The sequence below is a fragment of the Nomascus leucogenys genome, chromosome 8, assembly GCF_006542625.1.
Source record: "Nomascus leucogenys isolate Asia chromosome 8, Asia_NLE_v1, whole genome shotgun sequence".
Classification (NCBI taxonomy): Eukaryota; Metazoa; Chordata; class Mammalia; order Primates; family Hylobatidae; genus Nomascus; species Nomascus leucogenys.
The window spans coordinates 90476896-90501831 of NC_044388.1; the positions used below are offsets into that span (position 1 = coordinate 90476896).

General features: G+C 45.9%; 1 protein-coding gene and 1 pseudogene across 4 annotated transcripts in view; one reads left to right on the top strand and one right to left on the bottom strand.

Annotated features, from left to right (window-relative positions):
• WHRN (whirlin) overlaps positions 1-24936 on the bottom strand; it is a 104499-nt gene that overhangs the window by 76089 nt on the left and 3474 nt on the right. For all 4 annotated transcript variants that reach the window (XM_030817690.1, XM_030817691.1, XM_030817689.1 and 1 more), the window contains exon 2: positions 1265-1483. In XM_030817690.1, the coding sequence (XP_030673550.1) occupies positions 1265-1483 (219 nt within the window). The remainder of the gene's footprint in view (positions 1-1264; positions 1484-24936) is intronic.
• On the top strand, positions 14464-14644 carry LOC100595724 (annotated as a pseudogene).

The window sequence follows — 24936 nt, forward strand, 5'->3', positions numbered from 1 at the left end:
CCCAAGCCATGTGGCCCCCTGGCAGTCAGTGTCAAGGTTCTACACACCAGGGAGCCGCCTGCAGCAGCTACGTTCTTGGTTCCAGGAGTAAACAAGGGGTGCAATGCAAACAGCACCCAGAGAGAAGGGTAAGACATCAGGGACCATTTCAGCCTTCCTGTGTTTCAAGAAACAGTCTAGGTCTGGGGGCAGGAGGGCTCCATAGGGGATGTCTATTGGTGCCCCTGCCCCCTTCTGCAAGTTAGAACACCCCACAGTGCTTTGGGCAACCATCCCTCTCCCACTGGCTACAGTCTTGGTGGTCTTGTCAATCAAAGTCCCCAGACATCCCCGCCAGACCATGATGTGCTCCCTCATTGGGAATCTTCAGGGGAAGGACACTGAGAACAGAATGGTGGATATCCCCCTCCTGCAGGCTGCACCCTGAGATTCTCGGCTTCAATTCTGGGACTGCCCCTATCCTTCCAGTACATCCCTGCTCTGTAAAATGGCCAGGGCTGGTTTCTGTAAATTATGCCCAAGATCCATACTGCACAAGATTCCCTGTGGAGCAGCAATCCTGGCCACAGTCCTGGCAGCTATGTGTGGCCATGCACCTGGGTCTAGGCCAGTGGGAAGTTTGGTGATCTTGAAATTAAAGAGATGCCTCTCTTCCCCTTTCCTGGGAGGTAGAAAGGGGACCTGATGTGGCCCAGCTTCAACCACGAGAAGGGGCAACACCCTGGGAGATGGAAGATGGAGGGAATCTAGGTCCCAGGATAAGTGCTGGAGCAGAACTGTCCCCCAGATGAGACTGTCCCTCTATTCTGTTACATGATGGAGAAAAAAACTCTCATTTAAATCACAGCATTCAGCCGGGCATGGTGGTGCATGCCTGTAATCCCAGCTACTCAGGAGGCTGAGGCACAAGAATTGCTTGAACCCTGGAGGCAGAGGTTGCAGTGAGCCAAGATTGCGTGACTGCCTTCCAGCCTGGGCGACAGAGTGAGACTCTGTCTCCAAATAAATAAACCAATCAATAAATAAATCACAGTATTTGAGCTCTTTTATTGTGGCAGCTTAGCCTGTATCATAACATACACTACACAGGTCAAAAAGAAATGCAAAAAAAAAAAACCAACACCCTTCATTATGGACTCTGAGGGAAGATAGAGCCTGGACAGAACCAGCCTCTTCTTGCAGCCTCCAAGCAGCTTTGCTGTTTTGGGTTTGGAGGGAGACTACGGCGTCTGAGAGGCTGGCCTCCTTTCCCCACCCCACTCACCTTTTTTTCATCTCCTCCTTGCAGGAGGTGCAGGGTGCTCCTCCGGTCACCGTCCTGCTGCCTCAGGGCACCGCCGTGGGGCTGGGGCAGGCCCGAGGGTGGGGAGATGCTGCGGCCCTGTGGGTCCACCCAGGTGTAGATGTGGTTGGTGACGTAGCCCCCGGGGATACGCCCTGCTGAGTACACAGACAGTACCAGCTTCTTGGAGCCCTTCAGAGCCTAGGGAGAGAGGGATACACAGGTTAGAGGAAGGGAGGTGCTGGGAGTGTGGAGGAACACCCTCCCCTGGCCCAGACCTCGGTTTTTCTCAGGAGCCCCACGCAGAAGGAGGGGCCAGCCCCTAAGTCTCTTTCCTTCTCTAGCCCTCAATTTTGTCCTATGAAAACAAGAACATCTGTCCCACCCCTATCCTGAAGTGGTTAAAATACAAGAAATATGATCTCTTAGGATACCTCTGCAGAGGAGTCCGCATCGCAGGCCTGACACTGTTATCCTCAGGAAGGCTCGTTTACAAGGCCGGCCTTTGGCTGGCATCTCGGAACTTGGATTTGGGGAGTGTCCCACCATTGCCTAACTAAGAAATGTGGCTCATGTGCTTGGACTGTCTGTAAACAGTGTGCTTTATGCTCAGCCTGCTTTCGTCCTGGGAGTCTGGAAGATGGGTACAAGTAGACAGGGTCTATGTCACCAGCCCCCAATAAAAACTGTGGGTGCTCTCTAGTGAGCTCTCCTGATAGACAACATTCCACACCTTTGTCACCATTTGATACTGGAGGAATTAGTGTGTTCTGTGGAACTCACAGGGAGGGGACCTGTGGAAGCCTGTGCCTGGTCTCCTCTGGACTCTGCCCAACGCACCTTTTCCCCATGATCATTTTGCTCTGTATCCTTTGGATGTAATAAACCCTAGCCACAAGTACAACCATATGCTGAATCCTGTGTCAGGATTTCTAGAGAAATCACTGAACCCAGGTGTCATCTTGGGGACCCTGAAAAAATACCAAGCACAGAGTCAACAGATAAAAACAATGGTAATAAAAATCGCTTAACATTTATAAAGGGCTTGTAAGTGTCGGCCACTCTACGCTGCACCTGATATGCATTATCTCATGAAATCCTAATGAAATCCAATGGGGAAGGGGGATTGCAGAGGGGAAGGAAGATCTCACTTGTCAGATGAAGAAATGAAGGGAAACTGCCTGCCCACACAGTGAGTAAGAAGTTCCTTTCTCAGCCGGGCGCAGTGGCTCATGCCTGTAATCCCAACACTTTGGGAGGCCGAGGCAGGCAGATCACCTGAGACCAGGAGTTCAAAACCACCCTGGCCAAGATGGCAAAATCCCGTCTCTACTAAAAATATAAAAATTAACTGGGCGTGGTGGTGGATACCTGTAATCCCAGCTACTTGGGAGGCTGAGGCAAGAGAATCTCTTAAACCCTGGAGGTGGAGGTTGCAGTGAGCTGAGATCACGCCAATGCACTCCAGCCTGGGCAACAGAATGAGACTCCATCTCAAAAAAAATAATAATAATTAATTTAAAAAAAAGAAGTTCCTTTTTTATAGCAACTAATTCTGAGTGTGGAACACCACCTTTATTGTACATTTCCCAGTCTTCAGATGGAACCACCGTGAGGAGAGGCAAGCCCAAACTCTACAGCCTGGGGTGGAAGCTGAGGTCTGCCATATTGCTTCACCACAAGGCACCTGCAGCTGAGATGAAGACATTGACCCAAGGAGACACTCACTAAGCACTAGGATTAACAATAAACACAGCCTGTGTTAGGGACTGAATGTGTTTCCCTCCAGATCCATACGCCGAAGCCCTATCCTCAATGTGATGGTACTTTGGAGATGAGGCCATGAGGGTGGGAACCTCATGATGGGATCAGTAACTTTGTAGGAAGAGAGAGTGAGTTCTGGTCTCTCTTCCATGTGAGGACACAATGAGAAGATGGAAGTTTTCAAGTCTGAAAGTGGGTCCTCACCAGAACCTGAGAACAATGGCCCTGATCTCAGACTTCTGGACTCCAGAACTGTGAGAAATTAAATGTCTATTGCTAAAGCCACCCAGTCTATGGTATTTTGTTATGGCAGCACCATCTGGCTGTTTGAATAAATGACAGAATCACACACACTGAAATTTTATGCTGCCATTGAAATCCTATTTACAAAGGTTGTAATGCCATGGAAATGTGATATATTTTAATGTTGAGTGGGGTTAAAAGGCTATAAATCATGTCTTATAGTATGAAGTCAGTCATGTTAAGAGAAAAGTCATATCGGAAAAACAAAATGAAACAAAACTGAGAAGTAATGTGCCAAGATGCTAGCAGTGCTTCTCTCTGGGTGGTAGGATTATGGGTGATTATTATTTTGCTCTTCCTGTTTCTCAATATTTTCCAAATGTTCCACAATGAGGTCACATTGCTTTCAATATCGGAGAAAAAAAATAATATGCCTAAGAAGGGAGGTAGACACTTAGCTCTCTGCATCCCCCAAGCTTGCCCCAATTTGCACATACAGCTCTACCAACTCCCCAACACTCTCAACAGACAAATCAGACCCTGGGCTGAGCTTTCAAAGACAGAAGGGAGCCCTGGCTAGGCAAGGCCTGCGGGAAGAGGCAAGTCTCTGACATTTGAGACTCTCTCAGCAGAGGAAGGGTGAGCCAGGAGGCACCCAGGCCCTCAATTCTACAGCTAAATGCCAGTCCCCAGTGGAGGGATAACGAGGATGGCGTCTCTCCAAAATTCTGCTTTTAAAAAAGATTTTTGTAGAGATAAGCAGGGTAAGATTTAAAGTATTCTTTTAGCATTCCCCAGGGCTCACCTGGCAGAACAGTCGGGAAAATCAAATCCCTGTTAAGGTGAAGAGGCGGGATAGAGAAAGCCTGAGACCAAGTGGGCTTCTCCCAGAGCAAAGTAGAAAGTGGTTCAGGGCACAGGAGGCATCAGCAGAAGCCTCTGAGGCCACCACGTCCTCCATGGCCCCTGTCTTCCTGACCTCTCTTTCCTCTTCCTCTCGTCTCTGTCCCCTGCTCCCTCTTCCATGAGGGCACAGCTCCCTGCTCCAGTGCTGTTCCACCTGGCCTGCCTCCTTCTCTGCTCCTTCCCAGACAGACTGCAACACTACACCACAGCATTCATTCAACAAGGGATGACCAAATGCCTACTGTGTGCCAAGCCTAGAGGAAACAAAGTGGGTCTATCCTCATGACAGGCTGAAGCCTGGTGAGAAACAAGGAGGCATCACCCAGCACACATCAGGTCCTCATGACACTTATGCCTGGTGAGGAACAAGGCATTGCCTGGCACACAGTAGGTCCTCATGACACTTGAGCCTCGTGAGAAACAAGGCATTGCCTGGTACACAATAGGTTTTCATGACACATGCCTGGTGAGAGACAACGCATCGTGTGGCACACAGTAGGTCCTTATGACACTTGAGCCTGGTGAGGGACATAGCATTGTCCTGCATACAGTAGGTATTCGTGAAACTTGTGTGCAGTGAAGAGCAAAGCATAGCCAGGTCCATAGAAGGTCTTCATGACACATGCCTGGTGAGAGACAAGGCATCATCTGGTGCACAGTAGGTCCTCAATGATGCCTGCAGCCTGGTGAGAGAAAAAGTCTCATCCGGCACACAGTAGGTCCTCAAAAAAGACTGCCTGATTGATTAAGAAAGTAAATATTGCCCCCAAAAGAAACCGTTAACATCCACAGGCATTCTCCTGCACCCACATCTAGTCTGGAAGGTTATGCTCAGGTCAGGAACAGAGGAGTGCAAGTGGACAAATCACACGTGGATTGTGGAGACAGAGAAAATGGGATTCCAGTCGCACTTCCACGGCTTGCCAGTGGAGAGTCCTTGGGCCAGCTGCTTCCCCTTGTAAAGCAGCATGTGTGAACTGGGGAGAAGGACAATGCTCACCTCCCAGGGCAGCGTGGGTTAAATGAGACAATGTGCATAAGGTTCAGAGCCTTCTTGGCCACACAGTAGGAGCTCAGCAAATGGCAGAGCCCACTCCCCTCTCCCCCAGCATGTCTGCATGGAGATCGAAAACCATGCGGTAGCAAAATGTTGACCAAGGAGTTTAAAAGAAAAAAAAGTGAAGGAAAGAATAAAGAACAATGCGCAGAGCATCATTTGTATTCTTTATCACCGGCAACAGTAGAATCCTCTTGGTCAGTTCTATAAATAGGCCAGCAGCAACCTTGAGAACGGAGAGGTTAATGCCCTTGATGAGAACACCACGGAGAGCCAGCGCCGGAGAGGGCCTGGGCCAAGTCACTGAGTCTCCCACAGGCTGCCCACCCCTGGTATTTTACAGAAGGGGACCCTGAAGCCCCAAGATAGGAAGGGACACATAGGGTTCAGGAGTACAAGAGGCACAGCCCAGGAAGCAGGAGGCCAGCCCTGGGTCTCCTTCCCCTCTGTACCTCAGTTTCCCCATCACAGGACTCTGAGATTAGAAACTCACACAGCCACTCAAGCGTAGACCATTCGTCTACCTCTGATAATGACTATTCTTTAGGGATAAATATGGGCTTTTTCTGGGTCTTGGAGTGCAAGAATTCATCATCCTCTACTGCTTTTTTATATTTCTGGCAAAACTGATGATAAACAAGATTCCTGAGACAGACTTTCAACATCTACGCAGGCTTTTGGGATATGGTCTTGGTGCAGTGGCCATCAGAATCCTGCAGCAACAGCTCCATCCACTGCTGTTTAACGCCACTAAAATGTGTGTGGGTCATGCAGGGAAGGGGAAGAGGACAGTCTCTGCTCCTACTGCCTTCTTGTCTCCATTTCTACAAAACATTGCTTGCTTATTATAAAGGGCATCATTAAACAGGAGAGTTATTTCCTAAACAAAGCTGGTAATGCTTTCTCCCCTGCAGCCACCCTGCCAGCCTTTCAAAGTCACCCACCACTGCTACCTTGATCCCTGAGGCTCAGGCCACCTGGGGGATCACAAGATCCTCACCCACCGTTAGGTGCACCAGACCACTCATTTTACTTCTCTCACCAGAGCAGCCTACAGAGTGAGTAGCCTTAGGCAGCAGAGCTTGAGCCTGTGAGACAGAGACCCAGCAGGTCCCTGTTGTGCCACTAGCTTGGTGCGTGTCCTAGGGTTACTTCTCCCCTTGCTAGGCCTTGGTTTTGCCCTCTGGCAATGAGCAGGTTGGACCTGTTTGCTAAGACCCTGTCCCAAGTTAAACTTCTATGTCTTTCTGATTCAGGGCTGTATTTAGAAGGAAAGACTGTATTTGCTCTCATGGTGGTCACAGGTCATTAAAGTAGAGAGATCAGGAGCTATGGGACACCCAGGGATAACTCCAGGCAGGCTGAGGGTTGCACCTACGGGCACCTGACTTCTGGACCTGGAAAACTGTCCTCAGTTTCTCCCATCCCAGCAGTGAGCACTTCAGCTATGCTGGCTGGTGTTGCTACCAGGTCACTGAACCAGATCCAGAGCCTGGGGGCTCTGAGGCTCCACAGGGTTTAAGAAAACACCAGAAGGACAATTGGAGCATCTCAGTTATGGCAGGATGCACACCCCAACTCAGCACTATCAGCAGCAGCAGGAGATTTTGACAGGACTTGAAGGCCAGAGGGCTGCCCCTCCGAGGCCACGGCTGTGTCCTTGCTCTTCGTAGGAAGCTGCCTGCAGGTGGTAAGTCACATCCAACACATCCATCTGCACGTTGGTGACTCTCCATCAACCACACCCCTCTCTAGCCATGACAGCTCCACAGGATCCACCAGCCTTCCTGAATCAATGGCATATTAGCTGTGCCACCTCACACAAGTTACCAAACCTCTGTGTTCTTCTGTTTTCTCTCCTGCAAAATGAAGATCACCATTCTCCTTTCTCTTTACTTAGAGGAGCCCTATTAGCACAATACCTATCCCTGAGGAATTCAATGAGCTACGGCTGAAAAGGAAAATTGTGAGATCCGGGGAAAGCCCACCGCATGCAGGGATGGTCATTAGAGTGCTGTGTTCCCATGCTCGTTACCACATGTTTACTGGTGAAACTTGACCCTGGGGCATTCCACCAACTCAAATCATAGAGAAATCTCGATCTGACCCAGCAGATGGCACGACTAAGATACTATCCATCACCAGATGACTATTCCGGCAGCACGTTATGATTATGGAAATGTAAATTATATGTGTATGTCTTCAAATTTAATAACTTGCTACTTGGATTAATTCTCTCAGGAGGCAAATTTGCCTCACTCAGCTCTTTGAAGCCAAAACCTGAAACCCTGTTCTGAAACCCCAGAATCATAGACCAGGCTGACATGATTCTCTGCTTAGCAGAGCAGTGAGAAATAGACTGGAGAGGGTCACATCACAGTGTAGGGGGACTAATGGGATATGTTAACATGGCAGACACACATATGCTTCTGTGTTCAAAACCATACACCAAAGGCAAGCATGGGGTGGACCTCAAGGTCACAAGACTATCAGATCACTGTGCTGAGGAGCATGTGCAACAGAGGCATTCCAGAAAAGTCTCAAGCAAGGACACGTAATGATGAGTCACCCAGCTTATTTCAGGGTACAGACCTCAAAGGGCAAGGTTTTCTCTTTTCGGAAACAGAGACTCAACAACAGGAAGGAGAGCTGGTCTAAGACCCAAGTTAGTGACCCAGAAGGGAGGAAAAAATGATGCATGCCTGCTCTTCCCAGCCGCACCTTGCCTAGCTGGGGCTTTGTGTGTTCAGACACACTGGACAATGGTGCTGGCTCTGCAGATGACTTGCTGTGTGACACTGAGCAAATTACCTAAACTCTCTGTGCCTGTTTCTATATTTAAAAAGCAATTGCTGGTCAGGCGCAGTGGCTCATGCCTGTAATCCCAGCACTTTGGGAGGCCGAGGCGGGTGGATCACCTGAAGTCACCAGTTCGAGGCCAGCCTGGCCAACATGGTGAAACCCCGTCTCTACTAAAAATACAAAAAATTAGCCAGGCATGGTGGCAGGTGGCTGTAATCTCAGCTACTCAGGAGGCTGAGGCAGAAGAATTGCTTGACCCCAGGAGGCGGAGGTTACTGTGAGCCAAGATTGCACCACTGCACTCCAGCCTGAGCTACAGAGCGAGACTCCGTCTCTAAATAAATAAGTATATAAATACCAATTGTTGCCTGGGCACAGCAGCTCAGGCCTGCAATCCCAGCACTTTGGGGGACAGAGGCAGGAGGATTACTTGAGGCCAGGAGTTCAAGAGTAGCCTGGACAACATGGTGACACCCCACAAAAAAAATTTTTTTTAATTTAAAATTCTCCAGGCATAGTGGTGTGCACCTGCAGTCCTAGCTACTCAGGAGGCTGAGTTGGGAGGTTTGCTTGATCGAGACTACAGTGAGCTATGATCAAGCCACTGCACTCCAGCCGGGGCAACACCGCGAGATTCTGTCTCAAAATAATAATAAAATTAAAAGCAACTGTTGTAAAGATTTAAGAAACTGTAAACTGCGTATACAGTACCTAGCACATGGTAGGTACTAAATGCATGCTAATTCCCTTCCTGAGGCTGCCAGCTCCTTCTCCCAAACACAAGTCCCGGAAATTCTCTAAACCTTGAATCTATATGGACACAAACACGTGTCCCCCAACTTTCCTCTTTTTAAGAAACATCCTTCTTTAATCCACATTTCCTCATATATCTGCGCTGCCTTCAACACTCAGCTCCTTTCCCACGACCTCCAGAAAAGCTTCCCAGATTGTGGCTGACTCTGTCCTCCAAGAGCATCCAGCACACTTCTGTGATTGTGCTGCCCTCTATACCACAGGCTCTGAGTCACATTCGTGATATTGTCTTTAAGACAAGACAATTCCTTGAGGCACATTAAATGTTCTGTTTCCTTTAGAACCTCTCCCTGCTCCTTTTCATTCATTTAGCCAACCATCCATTCATTCATTCATTGAACAAGATATTTAATGAGTTTTCTATATGCCAGATAGCCTCAGGAATCTGTTCAAATTAGGACACAGAAAGAGCAGTGCTCTTTCAGATCAGTAGTCAGGCAGACCACACTTCTCCACTTTAATGTGAGCACAGACACATTAGATACACATGGAATTTGGAGAGACAAGTGAAGAAAGTGTGGTTAAGAGCCACAGCCCTGGAGTTACGCTGTAGGAATTCCATCCTAGCTCTGTCACCTGCCAACAGTAACCTTGGGCAAGTTACTTAACCAATCTGTGCCCCAGCTTCCCAGGCAAAAAAAAAAAAAAGAGAGAGAGAGAGAGACAGAAATAACATAGGTATTATCTCACAGGGTAGTTCTGATGATTAAATTAGTGTGTGTGTGTGTGTGTGTGTGTGTGTGTGTGTATAGTGTTTAGAACCTGGAACCTAGGTAAGAGATACCAAAAAAAAAAAAAAAAGAGAGAGAGAGAAAGAGATAACAGAGTTATTATCTCACAGGGTAGTTCTGATTATTAAATTAGTCAATATATATATAAAGTGTTTAGCACCTGGAACCTAGGTAAGAGATACAAAAAAAAAAAATTTTTTTTTGTCTAACAACAAGAAATTCTGGGTACTGTAGAGAACTCAGTACCCAGAATCCAGAGTGGAAGTCTCAACCCATCACCCATGGTAACGACTGATATGTGTTGATGTCTGTCCTTCCTGACTTGCTCTTGTACTTTATAAACACGTATATATACATATACAAGCTTATCATCTGATTACATAAATCAACTCACAACTGAACATTTTCTGCTCCATCTTTTTTTCCACTAAAAATGTACTTTGAAGATCTTTTCTTACCAGTTCAATGACATAAAGCTCATCTCTTCCCATACTCCATCCCATTCCCTGGAAGGGACACAGCACTACTGAATGCTCATTCTCCTATCAATGGACATTTAGGCTGTTTCTCATTTTTTGCCAGCACCATCACCTGCAATGAACATCCTTGTATGTGCCATCTTGGAGCACACATTCATCTAATTCCCTAAACTAGAGAAAAATGGAATTCCTGAAGCCACAGGCAGTGAGTCTTTATTCATGGACAATCACATTTCGTTGCCAGGGTGTCCCCTGGGGCATGCCTTATCCCTTTTGTAGTTCCTGTATCTACCTGCAGGAGGAAGCACTACGCCATCTGGGCCTACAGAGGACCTGAATTCCCCTGACAATGTTGATGGGGCTGGGTGGAGGCCTCGCAATGTCCTTCTCCCAAGGCAGTGCTCACTCTGGTGCAGAGATCCACCCTGCTTCGTGCTTTTTTTTTTTTTTTTTTTTTTTTTTTTTTTTTTTGAGATAGAGTCTTGCTCTGTCGCCCAGGCTGGAGTGCAGTGGTACGATCTCGGCTCACTGCAAGCTCCGCCTCCTGGGTTCACGCCATTCTCCTGCCTCAGCCTCCCGAGTAGCTGGGACTACAGGCGCCCGCCACCACGCCCAGCTAATTTTTTGTATTTTTAGTAGAGATGGGGTTTCACAGTGTTAGCCAGAATGGTCTCGATCTCCTGACCTCGTGATCCACCCGCCTCGGCCTCCCAAAGTGCTGGGATTACAGGCGTGAGCCACCGCGCCCGGCATCCTTCGTGCTTTCTTCCACAGGTTCCAAAAAGCTCTCAGTTTAGGCAAATCTTGGCTCTATCTTCCAATCATCTGGGGGCTAAATCTTGGGCCCTAAAGCATTGCAAAGCACCAAAATGAAAAGGGTAACCTGCTGGTGTCTTAGGGTGCGAACTCCCTCAAAGGGTTTTCCAGTGGAAGGTACAGTTGCTAGAAAGCCATTCTCAAACAGTGTTCAACCCCTTCCTAGCTATGAGACTTCAGACAAGTTACTTAACCTCTCTGGCCTCAGTGTCCCCACCTATTAAAAGGGGCCATAACGCCTATGCTCATGGAGCTGTCATGTAAACTGAATGAGGGCCAATGAGAAAATGTGCACAAAGCATCTTGCACTGGGCAGGGCGCACAGGAGGTGCTCGGCAAATAGTGGGTAGCATTAGTAACAGCAAAATTACAGTGATGATGTCACGTTTTATTCTTCCCACTGCACAGATGAGGAAAGCGATTCTAGGTGGTGAAGTGTCTATGCACGGTCACAGAAAATAAAAGGCAGGGCTTTTATACCCCTCTCCCCACTTCTCTCCATTGCCCTCTCACCAGCAGTTTAAGGAGGTTCACACCCCCTTAAACACCAGGCCAATCCTACACCTTGGCCCAAGACAGACGAGAGGGTTTTTAAAAAGGACGTGGGCCTCACAGGACGTAAACAAACGAAAGTCCCTTAGGCTCTTGAACCCTGAGCAGGTGCTGTGTCCAGCCACATGGACTGGAAAGTCCCTTCCCATTTAGCCCTGCTTTAAGGGAGGACAGAAATTGGTGATGCAGACTCTGCCCCAGTAGCATATTCTAAGGTCATGAGAAAGTAAAACCCTAATTAGCACTCTGTCTTCCAAGTTCCTTCCATCTGTACCATTTTCATCTGTGTTAATTACCTCTTACAGGGACCACTAACTGCAACAGCTTCCCAGCCTCCTCTCTCAGCCCAGTCACTGCAGAGCAACCAGAGGATCCTTATAAAACGTAAGTGGACCCTGGCCCTTCCCTGCCCCAAACTCTCCCCATTGCTTCTGCTATAAAACTCCCCACAGTGCATCTTGGGCCTGTGTGCCTGGTCCTGATGCCTGGCCAGCCTCATCTCCAGCCCTGCCACCTGAGCTTTCTTATAGGATCAAGTACTCCAAGCTCTTTTCCACTTCAGGCCTTTGTACGTGATGCTCTGTCCCTGAAAGTACATAACTCAACATACTTACTTATGCAAATGATTATTTTATTATCTACACCCTTCTCAGTTGACCAGGAAGGCAAGAAATTGTTCTGGCTTGATCAGAGATGTATCAATAAATAGAAAGCATAGGAGATGGTAAGAGATTCCACATAAAGAGACAGTGAAGAAATGAAAGGATGCTTTCTTCTTGGAACTGAACACCAATAAGGAAATTTACCTCTCCTGAAGTGACCAATGATTTCTCTAGTAGAATGGAAATAATCCATTAATTTCTCCTTTTGCCTTGGTTGCTAGGGGGCTCAAAATTCAATTTCAATATAAATACTGTTCCTATCAAAGGCACCACACACACACACACACACACGCACATGCACGTGCACACACACACACACACACACACTTTCCAAGATCACTTCTGATTCCTCTACCTTTTTAATGAAGTGCTTTTCAGGTTAACTCACTCAATTACTTCTGACTTAAGTAAGAATCTTCATTATAAATGTATTAGCAAATAAGCAAATGAGATATGTAAAGTTTAAAGAGGGTGTTAAATTACACCATTCACATGGTAGATGCTCAATAAAACCACTGCTGAGTGAATAAACACTAAAATCTAAGCACATTTCTAGAATTAGATAACTTTTCTATGCAGCTGGAGATGGAGATCCTTTTTACAGATGCTTGGGCAATCATTCTGCTTTCCCCTCCTACCTCTCTCCCTCCACTCTATAGAAAGGCTCTGCAGCTACTGAGTTTGGTCTAAGAACACCTGTCATTTGTAAACATTCTCTTAAACGAAAGTCCAAAAATTGTTATTCTTATATTATTTTGGAATGATGACATAACTGGGCAATGGTGTGGTAAGAATTCTGTTTCTCAAAGAACTGTGGCTTCACAGTAGCATCCTCAACATCTGTGTGCTCATCAGGGAGCCAGGACCTGTGACATAGCCATGCTACGACATGGCCCATCTGCTCCGGCTCCGTGCGGCCACCTCGCTTCCTTGAGCTGCTGCATCCCAGGGTAAATCGAGTGGTCCACAGAGCATTGGTGTGAACCCATCCAAGACCCCATCCCTGAAATGCAGCTCAACAAAAGGAGCATTAAACAAAATGACAACATACGTCAAAAAGAAATGCAAGGAAGCAGGTGATTCGAGAATTGAGGAAATGTGAATACACAAGGATAAAGGACAGGGGAGATGGCAGAGAAATATATGATGTCCAGTTAGAAGGATGGGAACGTGGGTGTCTTCTCCCCTTTTCTGGTTTTCTTTAATTCTATTTAAATATGCCTTTAATTTGGGCCTCACGAAGTAGGTTTTTAAAAACCAACGGCTGGAAAGGAGAGTATTTAAGGAAAGAAGAATATTTAAAGAAAAAGTTTTTTTAAAAAAGATATAAAAACCAACTGTTCATTCCTTCCACCCTCTTTTCTTTAAGAGTCTGACCTTCTCTGAGGGTTCAATGTGAGGATGCAGAAGGAAACCTTTGCTCCCATGCTGGGAACGCCGGGATCTCAGAGGCTGGAAGAAAGACCTGACATTTTAAAGTCCCTGCTCTCCACTGTCATTGCTTCTAAATGTCTGGGTGAGTTAAGGCTGTGTGAAAAGAAAAAAACATAAACCTTCAAAGAGAGGGATAAAATCCTGACCTTGGGAATAATGCTACAAGAAATTTGCAATAAAGTGACAGATAGGCTGTCCACCCCTTTGCAAAACAACTCATAAGGACAGAACAGATTCCAGAAAGATATTGATTCCTTTTTAATGCAATTCTTCAATTATCCTCAAAGCCTGGCTTTTAGTCTGTTATAATTTAAGTAAATTGCTTTATAAATGTTCTTTTAAGTTTTGTCTGTTTATTCTTTTTTTTTTCTTTAAGGAAGAACAAAATTCTCAGAATCATAAATATATTCACTCAAGATGAGCCCCAATGGGTTTGCAGTGAAGCATTTTGTTGTCTGGGATGGATTTCCAAAGCACAGAGATCCATCAGGAATATCTGTTTATATCCATATCATTTTCTCAGTCCATGAATAGATACGTCGATGGGATTTAGTCTCCTCCTAGACTCTTGATATCCCTGTGCCTCATCACTTTCTGACAATTCTCAGTTGAAAAGGTGATGGGCTTCCAATTTAATTCAAGCTCAGATGAAAAATCTGAATTCAAAGTGGATTAATCAACCATTTCCTAAAAACCTACTCAGCCAATGTCTGAAAAATAATGATAAGATTTGATGACACTGAAATGCAAAACTCTTGTGATAAATGGGCATAGGATATCAGTCAGTTATGCACAAAATATATACGTGTAAATACATGAACACACACACAAACAATAAACATATAAAAGAGTTTAACTTCACTGCAACGTGGGACAGAATGAGGGGATGCAATGGAGGCAGGTTGGAGCCGCTGCCATCACCATGACCTGTGGTAATCAGCGAGAGCTCCCCACCGAAAGAGTATGAAAAACCAGAGCGTGCCTCGGTTAAGGGACAGCATGAAGATGATGGGCTTTCTGCCGCCACCCGCAAGCAGAGGAACTCGGAGATCATGCAGCAGAAGCAGAAAAAGGCAAACGAGAAGCAGCAGGAACCCAAGTAGCTTTGTGCTTCCTGTCCAACCCTCCTGCCCTTCGCCTGAGTGCCTGGAGCCAGTCCCACCATGCCCACGTCTCCTCCTGCAGGGCCCACAAGTCCCAGCCCTGATGGCTTCCCTCTGCCCGGAGTCTGCAGCGGGTCCCTTTTGTGCTTCCTTCCCCCATCAGGTGGCCTCTCTCCTCCTGGGTCACTCCCAGGGTGACAAGGTTACCCCTTCCCAGTGTTTTTTATTTCTGTGGTGCTCACCCCAAAGTATTAAAAGTAGCTTTGTAATTTGAAAAAAAAAGGGGGGGCTTAACTTCACTATTTAAGTTATGTAAATTAAAACAGGATACCTTTTTGTCTATCAGATTGGCAAAAATGGAAAAGAACTATAATACCCAGTGTTGGCATGGCTGGAGAAAAATGAAGAGCATCAACTGCTGTTAAACGCTGGTGGGAGGGAATATACAAAACAAATTCCATCCCAGGGGCAGTCTGGCAACAGTTAATCAGAAGCTTTAAAATTGCGCCTCTCCCCCGAGCCAATGCCACCTCTAGAAAGACAGCCCAAGGAATTATCAGAAATGTGCTTAAAGATGAATGTGCAGGGATGTTTAAAGCAGCAATATGGATAATATTAAAAAACAAACTAACAATAAGAAATTAGTTAAATAAATCATGTACCTCTTCACTACGATATATTATGCAATCATTAAAAATCACAGTGTAGAAACATTTATCAAGGTGGGAACACAGTCATCATACATCGCTTGGTGTAACGAGTAGGCTAGATAACGATGCTCAGAATGGCAGCTTTGAGAAGAATTCCCAATATAAATGCATACACAGATGCACACAGGGTACTCTAATCATCAATAGTGATTATTTCTGGTAGATGAGTGGGTACAATTATTACTGATTTGGGGAGGGTCTTTTGGTGTTTTTCTGAAGTTTTCAAATTTTAAAAATTAAATCCAGGCTCAGCGTGGTGGCTCAAATCTGTAGTCCCAGCACTTTGGGAGGCGGAGGTGGGTGGATTGCTTGAGCCCAGGAGCTCAAGACCAGCCTGCGCAACATGGTGAAACCCCACCTCTACAAAGAAAAAAAATACACACGCACACAAATATATATACACACCACGCTAGGCATGGTGGCACAAGCCTGTAGTCCCAGCTACTCGGGAGGCTGAGGCAGGAGAATTGCTTGAGCTTGGAAAGTTGAGGCTGCAGTGAGCCAGTATCACACCAGAGCACTCCAACCTGGGTGAGAGAGCAAGGCTCTGTCTCAAAAAAGAAAAACAATTAAGTCCATATATGTTAGGTAATTAAAATAAAGAGACCAGGCACAGTGACTCACGCCTGTAATCCCAGTGTTTTGAGAGGCCGAGGTAGGAGAATCGCTTGAGCCCAGGAGTTTGAGACCAGCCTGGGCGACATAGTGAGAACTCATCTCTACCAAAAATAAACACAATTAGCCAGGTGTGGTGGTGCACACCTGTAGTCCCAGCTACTTGGGAGGCTGAGGCAAGCAGATCACTTGAGCCCAGGAGTTCAAAGCTGCAGAGCTATTATCGCACCACTGCACTCCAGCCTGGCCAACAGAATAAGACCCTATCTCTTAAAAAAAAAAAAAAAAAAAAAAGTGGGGGTGGGGGGATGGGGAGAAGAAACACATTTTATTTAACAGCCTAGACAAATTCCTCTATTCCACATGTTTCCTATGACCAAACAAAATGCCCCTTGAACTTGTCCAGTCTGTGACAGCAGAGTTAATGACCCCCAGCCTTTTACATGAGGCCCAGGAGAGAGACCCTCCTCTCATCCTTGAAGTGTGCTGATTAGGCAGTGTAGACGAATTCAGAGACTCCACCATTCAATGAGATAATTTCACAAGTCACCAGTTTATTCTAATGGGGGTTGAACTGAAGTCACAGTTATCTATCAGGGAATTTCCACAGATGACATACAAAATAAAAACCTGACAAAGGTCAAGGCATGGTGAGAGAGATAAGAGAGAGGAAAAAGAAAAAAAAACAAAAAGGAAAAAGTGCCCAGTGCCACCTCTGTCCCTGAAATCTAGTCAATAAAATGCATACAGTGTGCCCAGGAGAGAACAGGGTGGCTGCAGCCTAGGTTTTCTCATCAAATAGCTACAAAGCCATTTCCACAAGGAAAAAACTCAGGAGGAAACGCACATTTACTGAACTCCTGCTCTTGCCAGCACCATGCTGGGCTGTACGCCGTGCTTCTCTGTTAGCAGCCAGCCGAGAGCCCTGGCAATAAGCATGCACTTTGGAGGCCAGAATACCTGGGTTCAAATCCTAGTCCCACGACCCCTGACTGTGTGCCCATGATGGGTCACCTCCTCTTCCAATTCTCAGAGTCCTCTCCCGGGGGGGTATGGTGAAGTGTCAGTGGGGGATTTACATGAAACCCACACAGAGCTTGTGATGTCACAGAAGATTCCCAGTGGTGGTGATATTTTTTAGTGCGCTAAGTACTGTAAACATCTTGTGTGTGTTATCTGTTTTGTACCTTCTATATTGCCAGGAAGAGCGGCATCTGGTACGAAAACAGATCTCAACACAGGAGTTTGAACATGGTAAATGATCATCAAATGTTCAGACCAATAGGTGCACCCAGTGCTTTAATATATTGTCTGCAAAACCATCAGTATCCCCATTTCAGAGATGAGAAAACCTGAACAGAGAAGGTAAGTAACTTGTCTGCTACTTTACTATTATTCCCATCACAATTTCATTGAAGAGGAATCTGAGAATCAGAGAGGTTAGGAAGCTGGTTCAAGGCCCCACAGCTAGAAAGTGGCAGAGCCAGGCTTGGAAACCCAGGGCTTCGGAGCTCAGGCTCGAGCACTGTGGGGCATCCCTTCTCTCTGCTGTTGGGGCAGACACAATCCCTCAAGTCAACAAAACCTAGGTGTAAATCCTGGCTCTGTCACTTTCCACCTTTGGGATGACTGGCAAGTGACAAACTCTTGGCGATTTTGGAAAACAAAGTGATGAAAATGATACCTACGTCAAACTTCACAGGGTGATTATGAGGCTTAAGTGAGTTTATACACATACACTGAAAACAGTGTCTGGCTCATTCTAAGCCCTCTATCAAAGGTTATTATCATACAATGAGCAACAAAGAAAACACCAAGAAATGCATTATCTGTGTCATGACAGAAGTGAGAAAGGCCATGACACTGGGGGGGTTCAGGAGGAAAGAGAAGGCTCCTGAGGATGGGGACAGTGGCAGAGGTGAGCAGGCAGGTCCTCTGGAGAGGATGTACTGAGGTTGCACCTAACAGGATCAGTGGTGTCAACAGGTGGAGAGAATCAAAGTCTTGCTTCAGAGGAGGGTATGTTGCTTGCTTGGCCAAGAGTGGACACAACTTGGGGAACAGGACTGCAGGTAAAGATCAGAGCACAGGCAGCCCAAACACCAGGTCGAGGAGCTTGGCGTCTGCCCTGCAGGCTCCCAGCTCAAGAGCAGGGTTGTAGGCAGCGCACAGCTTGATGAGATACGTATTTAGAGAGTGCACCCTGTCACCAGGATGGACATCAGACCGGTGGACAGACGAGCAAGACAGGAGACAGACAGGCTGGCCAGGAAGCTGCTACGGTTCGGCAGTGCTGGTGGCGATGGTAGTGATGGGGAAGAGGAAGGTGTGGTCTGAGAAGTGCTAGAGAGAAGTAAACCCTGGAGAATCCAGCCTCCCTGGGGCTGGTGCAATACTCAAGTGGGAGAAAGTGGGGAACAAGAGCAGGGGAAATATCCACGATTTAAGGGCGAGAGAAAGCACCATGAGAAGGCAATTAAAAAATAGATAAATACACTAAAAGGAGGCACAGATCCTGTGCAGAGACAACAAGGCTAGAAGATGGATGGAGATGCAGACACTTGGGGAAAGAGGAATTTGAGGGAGAACTGTATATGTAAGTGGACCTGAGAAGCAGACTTAAAAATCTCAGGATTGGAAGGACTTGCAGGAGGAGAGGGGCTCAAGAGAGTCGGGGAGAATTTGGGAGAAATGTATGATTCTCTAAAGAGAAAGAGGAGGGAGGCAGAAGGAAAGAGATGAAGAAAAGGAAAAGGGTACACTGGGTCCAAACACTACAAAGGATGCCACTCCTCCGTCTAGGGACAGGAGGATGGACATGGCAGAAGGAGAATCCCCCTGACTTTCAAAGTTTTCCTATCCACATGGGAGGTTAATTTCTGAAAGCTAGACCACGTTTCTTTTCTTAATCAGAAACCTCTTAATGAGACTTTGTATGCCTTTTCAGATGTAGTTCAAATTACAGGGGTTTTTTTTTTAAGTGCAGAAGCCCATGTTATCAAATCACCGATTTCACCTGCATTAATTGCTTTAATGGGCTCTAAAAACAGCCACCTCCTCTCCCTCCTCATCAGGGCCCCTGGGGAGGCCATTAGGGAAGGTTGCTGGGAAACAAAGTTATGGATGCAGCTGATCCAGGGGACAACGCTGTCACACTCTGGGTCATGCAACTCTCTGGTATGCCACCCACATTGTTATAAGGCCTCACAGATAATCAGAAGGGATGGTGGGGGGACACATAATTCTATTCAACCACCGGGCTTTATTACTGCTATAAAGCAAAAATGCCGATGCCAAAAGCCAGATAGGAGCGATTACGTTTTTAAAGAAATCCTGTCTATGTGGGGATATTGACTACATTTAGTAAATGACTCTGCAATTCAAACAGCTACAGTGGATCACATGGGCCCTGAGTCCAGTATTTTCTTCCAATGCCACCTAAAAAAATCCAACCAACCAACCAACCAAACAAACAAAAAAACTAAGCAGGCATAACAGAAGACTTTCAAAGACAAGCGAAGGCAGTCCATACCATTTTTCATTACAATGCTTGCAGCGGGACCTCCACTGCCATATTTTCCAGACTTTTGACGTTCAACAACAACAATGACATGTTTGTGAGGACTATGGGCCAGGTTTGGTGGTAGGATATCTGAGTGACAGAAAGGCAAAGGGACCTGCCCAAGGTCACAGCCAAGTTACACTGTCAGATGAACCCAGGTCCATCTCCAATACCCATCTCTAACCTCTTGGGTACATACCTCCCTTCCTCGGATTTTCCAGTACATCAGGTGACCTTGCACAAGTGGAATCTTGCTGCAAGATAGTTAAGGATGGGGACAGGAAAGGTTCACCTCTCTGGTCAAGTCTTTATGGGGATAAACAGTGCTGGGGATGGAGGAATCCTAAAGGAAGATAGTGTTTCCCAAACCTTAGCATGGTTAAGACCTGGCTGGGGAGTTTGTTAATTCTTAAGCAAGCTAACATTGTAAATTACCACTTCTAAGGCTCTAACGCCCAGGTATTTGGGAATACTTTTTTTTATATCATTTTACTCTGTTCTTCCCTGCAGCCTACAGCTTTAGAATCCAGGAAAGAGGACATCTTGGGACTTGTTTATGGAAGGCTGATATATTTGCTTCGCATTCAGAATTGAGAGGATGCTGATATTAGGAAACTCAGGTGGAGAGAAAAAAATCATGACGAAACTGGCTGCTAACTGAAGCAAAGCACAGCCAATTTAGCAAAAGGAACACAAATTCTCAAATGGGGAAGGAAGCAAAGGTGCTGGGACCGAAAAGGAAGAAAAAACAAATCCATTTATGCATGCTCAGAGAATAAAGCAGCTTTTAAGCATATGTGTGGTTACTGGAAACTTGGCCTTCACCCAAAATGCTGGGTTTCTAGAAACCTGAACAGTTTTTTTAAAAAAAAAAAAAAAAAAAAAAAAAAAAATGAAAAAAAAGAAAGAAGCCCAAAAGCCAGAAGATATATCTCACCCAAAATTGGTTCATTGATTGCTTCAGAATGCATAAATGATTCTATTTTGGAATCAAAGACACAATCAGGCTGCTGAAATAACCCACTTCTGGGGATGTGGTTTGAAAATTAAGAGCAAAGTGACAAATGAACTAGCTGAAAGGGTCTTGTAGACTGGCTCTGGGCTTCAGGGGATGAGAAAAGCCATTGAGTATCCAGGCACAGACCACAGTTTTCTTAAAGGCTTTACACTCAAATAGCAGAGGGTTCCAAATGTTGTCACACCTAGTAGTCATTTGATCCCCACAGCCACCTGGGAAGGAGGCAGGTGGGAGGTAGGTATGCCCATTTCACAGTTCCAAAGACTGAGGTTCAGAGATGTCCCGTGAACTGCCCACGGCCACACAGCCAGCTTGGTGGTAAAGCACACACTAGAGCCTGTGGCTTTTTTCAGTGCTTTTGTCTAGCACCCACAACACTACCATACACAGACTTCCTTCAGATCTCACACTCAGGAGCTGAGGAATTCTGAACTCACTAGCGCTGGATTAGGAGCAAGATCATTCCATTCATTCAGCAAATATTCATTTATTTATTAAAGCACCTACGGTGTGCCAGGAGCTGGGGATGGGTGAATGAGCAAGGCAGATCAAATCTTGGTTATCCTGGAGCAAACTTGTAATGAGGGAGGCAGACCATAAACAGACATAAAGAAATGTCCTTTTAGTAGTGACAAATGGGCTGCAGGACACTAAAGCCAGGTAAAAGGATAGAGGAGTGGGCAGGTAGGGGTACTACGTCAGAGAGGGTGGCAGGGATGCAGAAGCATGAGAATGTCATAGCACTGTAAATGCTGGGTGACCTGTGGCCATGGATGGGTCTCTATCCCCCAAGGACAGAAGTCATGTCCTATTCATCTCTGATGTCCAAGTATCAGCCACAGGCCTGTGTGTGGTAAGCACTGCTCAGAGAATGTATGGATGCATGTCTCTCCTCGACGATGGAACAGGCTGAAATACACCACTCTCCCTTGATATGTAGGTCTCAGACCACCCCCCGCCCCCACTTAGTAAAGTGAAGTCTCTGGGTGGTTCTTAAAAGGTCTTCAAATGTCAAGTACAAAATGTGACATCTGCCACACTTTCTAGTAAGGGGACTGGCTGGCATTGTCTTCCAGGAGGCTGACTACAAAACCCTTGAGCTAGGGTCCAGGCAGGGAGGCCACTTGCTTCCTAATCCCAATGGGGACCTTGAGCTCCCCCATTCCATCTCCTTGAGCATGACCCTCCTCGCCTGCCTGCCTCCCCTGGGGAAGGTTAAAGGGAACAGGAGGGACAAAGCACCCAGTACATAGTAGGTACTCGTTAATGTCAGTCTCCCCTGTTCCCAACAGGCTTCCAATAAAGTGCAAATGCAATGTAAATTACATACTCTAGGTGACAATGATGTGTCAATCTAGGTTCATCAATTGTTGATAATGGGGGCGGCTAGCATGTGTCCACTATATGGGAAATCTCTGTACCTTCTGCTCAATTTTGCTGTGAACCTAAAACTGCTTTAATAAATAGTCTATTGAAAAAATAAATAACCACAAGTGCACTGGCCCCATGATGCTGCTTCCTGCAGCTGACACCAGGAACGCACAGAAAAAGAAAGGAGAGAGAGTGATTCCTATTCTCCGCACCCTTTCCACTTGCCAGGCTTTAAAAGTAAAAGGCCAATGTCAGCAGCACAAAATCTTAAAAATCACCCCTACCCTGGGGCATGATTAGAAGTCTGTGTGAGTTCAGAGTTAATATCAGATTCTTCCTCAGGAGTTTAAAAAAGAAGTCAGTTTTGAAAGATTTGTATTTCAGCGTCCAGATACCTCCAGCCATTTAATGTCATTCTTTCCAATCAGATTCTCTGGTCCTGGCTGAGGATTAGTCTGGGGTCCCTGAGAAGGGTCAACCAAAGGCTTCCCTTCCAGGTCATAAAAGAACCTTGCAAGAAATCGCCAGTTGGAGCCTAATCCCCTATGGATGCCTGCTTCGGTGCAAAGCCCTTTGCAGGATGGAGGGGGGATTATGACTCTGAGGAGACTGTACGTGTGCTTCAAGCTTGAGCAGACAGGCACATGAGCGAGGGGCTGCAGGCACTGACAGGTACAGGCAGGCTGTGTACCGCGGGTGCGGCTGACGGCAGGTAGAGTTGGAAAGCAGCAACACACGCACGATCCAACTGGTCGGGGGGTTAAAGAATCACACTTATCTTTGCAGCTCCATCCAACTGATGAATTGATGGCAAGTAATAAACAACGCTGGGTTTGTCAGCAGAGGAGAATGACAGGAAAACAAGACACTAGCACTGGTGTGGTTCTATATCTCTTTCATGTCCAGCTTCAAGTCAAGAGGCAAGAATTTTCTATAAAAATACCGATTTTTTTTTAAGGGCATTCTCTTCCATCCTACAAAATGCTTCTTCGATTTAAAGAGTAAATAACCAGATGAAAGAGGATTTTGTCCTACCTAGGCACTAAATTTTCTAAAACCTTGAGCATCAGCTTGAGCCAACCAAATATACAAGACTAAATTAAAGAAATGGATATGCAGCAGCCACAAGTCTACTCAATAATGGGCTTATTAATAAGTGAGCTTTTCTACATGTCATTGCTGGCAGGACTCACAGGACCCAAGAGTGAAAACAGGGCCAGAGGAAAGTCTGTGCACGCCACGGTGCCACGGTTTCCAAACTGGACACAGGAACGAGACCAGGGCAGAAGCTACATTTCAGACATAAAGTTGGAAGTGGTAATAATTTGCAATGGCTTCAGCTAACCATGCACAATGGGAAAAGGACAACTGTGTCATTTAGAATGTGCTGGACCAAATATAATGTCTTATATTAATATGGACAGATTATTTCCAGGTTATTATGCAAAGGGAGGGAGGGTGCGATCACTCTAATTAAATGAAATTACTGGCAACAGTTTTTAACTTCTGGAATATTTCAATTCTAATATGCTTCTTGAATCCACCCATGGGGGTGTTGAGGCCATAAGGAAGCCGTTTAATTTTTATTGAGATGAAACACACACATATATGCACATAACCCAGCAGTACCTGGATACCCTGTATTCTGCTACCCATGTAACCAGGAGATTCAGAAGGCAAGTGAGCAGGTGAATTTGATTTTGAATGCTCCCAGGGCAGTGCTGTTTGTGCCAGAATCCTATTGTTTCCTCATTTGCTCCAGAACAGCACCAGCGGTGGTGTTCGTGGGTCAAGAGACAGCAGTCAAGCTCTCGTCAGTACAGTGTATAACCCATCAATTTCCTGATATAGTAGGATGCTACACAAGAGTGCCAAGATCCTCATCTCCCAATCCTTAGCCAACTTTCCTTATTCTGCCTTAAATGAAAGCAATTTCAAAAGAACAAGAAAACATCAGATTAGACATTCTAAATGCCTTCTGAGTAGCACATACCAAGCAAATCACAGACTGTCCAAGCTGGAAGGGATCTTGGACAGCTCCTGGCCCATCCACCCTGGAACACAGAGAGGGTCAGTGACTTGCCCAAGGTCACACAGGAAGTATGCAGCAGGGCCTAAGGCAGCATCCCTGGTCTGTGGACTCTCTGGCCAATTTATCAAGCACATTTGGCTAAAAACCTTTGAAAGGTCTACTTTTTTATTATTATTAGTTTGGCTCCTGTTCAAGATATTTTTTCAAAAATCAAACATTTCAACATAATTGCAAATAGTCCATGGCTTGCCTTATCTGGACCTGTCACTGCTGATTTTGCAAATGGGTTTCAAGAGAGGGGTGGAAGCCCCAATGGATATAGGATCAAATCCTCACTGAACTGCTTCAGGTAACAATGGATGCTTGATTTATCAGAAAGAGAAGCAGAAAAAACTCTGCTCGACCCACTCTTTAAAAAGCTGCAACATTCCTTTATTCATAAATTCTTAGGTAACTTGATTCCTAAAATTTAATTTAATTTTTATTACACACACACACACACCCACACACACACACACACTGAATCTCTCTGTTTGGGAAGCTCAAAGGATCTCCTCCCCCTCACCCCACCTTCCATCGCAGGAAAAGAAATATTGTTAAGACTGAAAACACATCTTCTACTAAATGCAATGTGGTATCCTAGAATAAAATAAGGACATAGGCAGAAAAACTGGTGAAATTTGAATGAAGTCTGAAGTCCAGTTAACAGTAATGTACTTTTACCATAAAATCCCCAACATGGTGACTCGCACTGCAGTTTACAAAGAACGGCTCCCCGTGGAGAAATCCTGGTTAAGGGCAGTCTGTGCCTAGTAGAAAAGCTGGGGCCTCTTTTGGCTTTCAGTTAAGGAGCTTTTCGCTCTTAATTTTGTGGAAATGTGTCAACAGTTCTCCAGGTGTTCTTTTAAACTGTTCCTGAAACTACACGAGGAGTGCCATGACCTCAGGGACTAAGTTCCGCCTCCTCCGTTTTAAATTCCACCC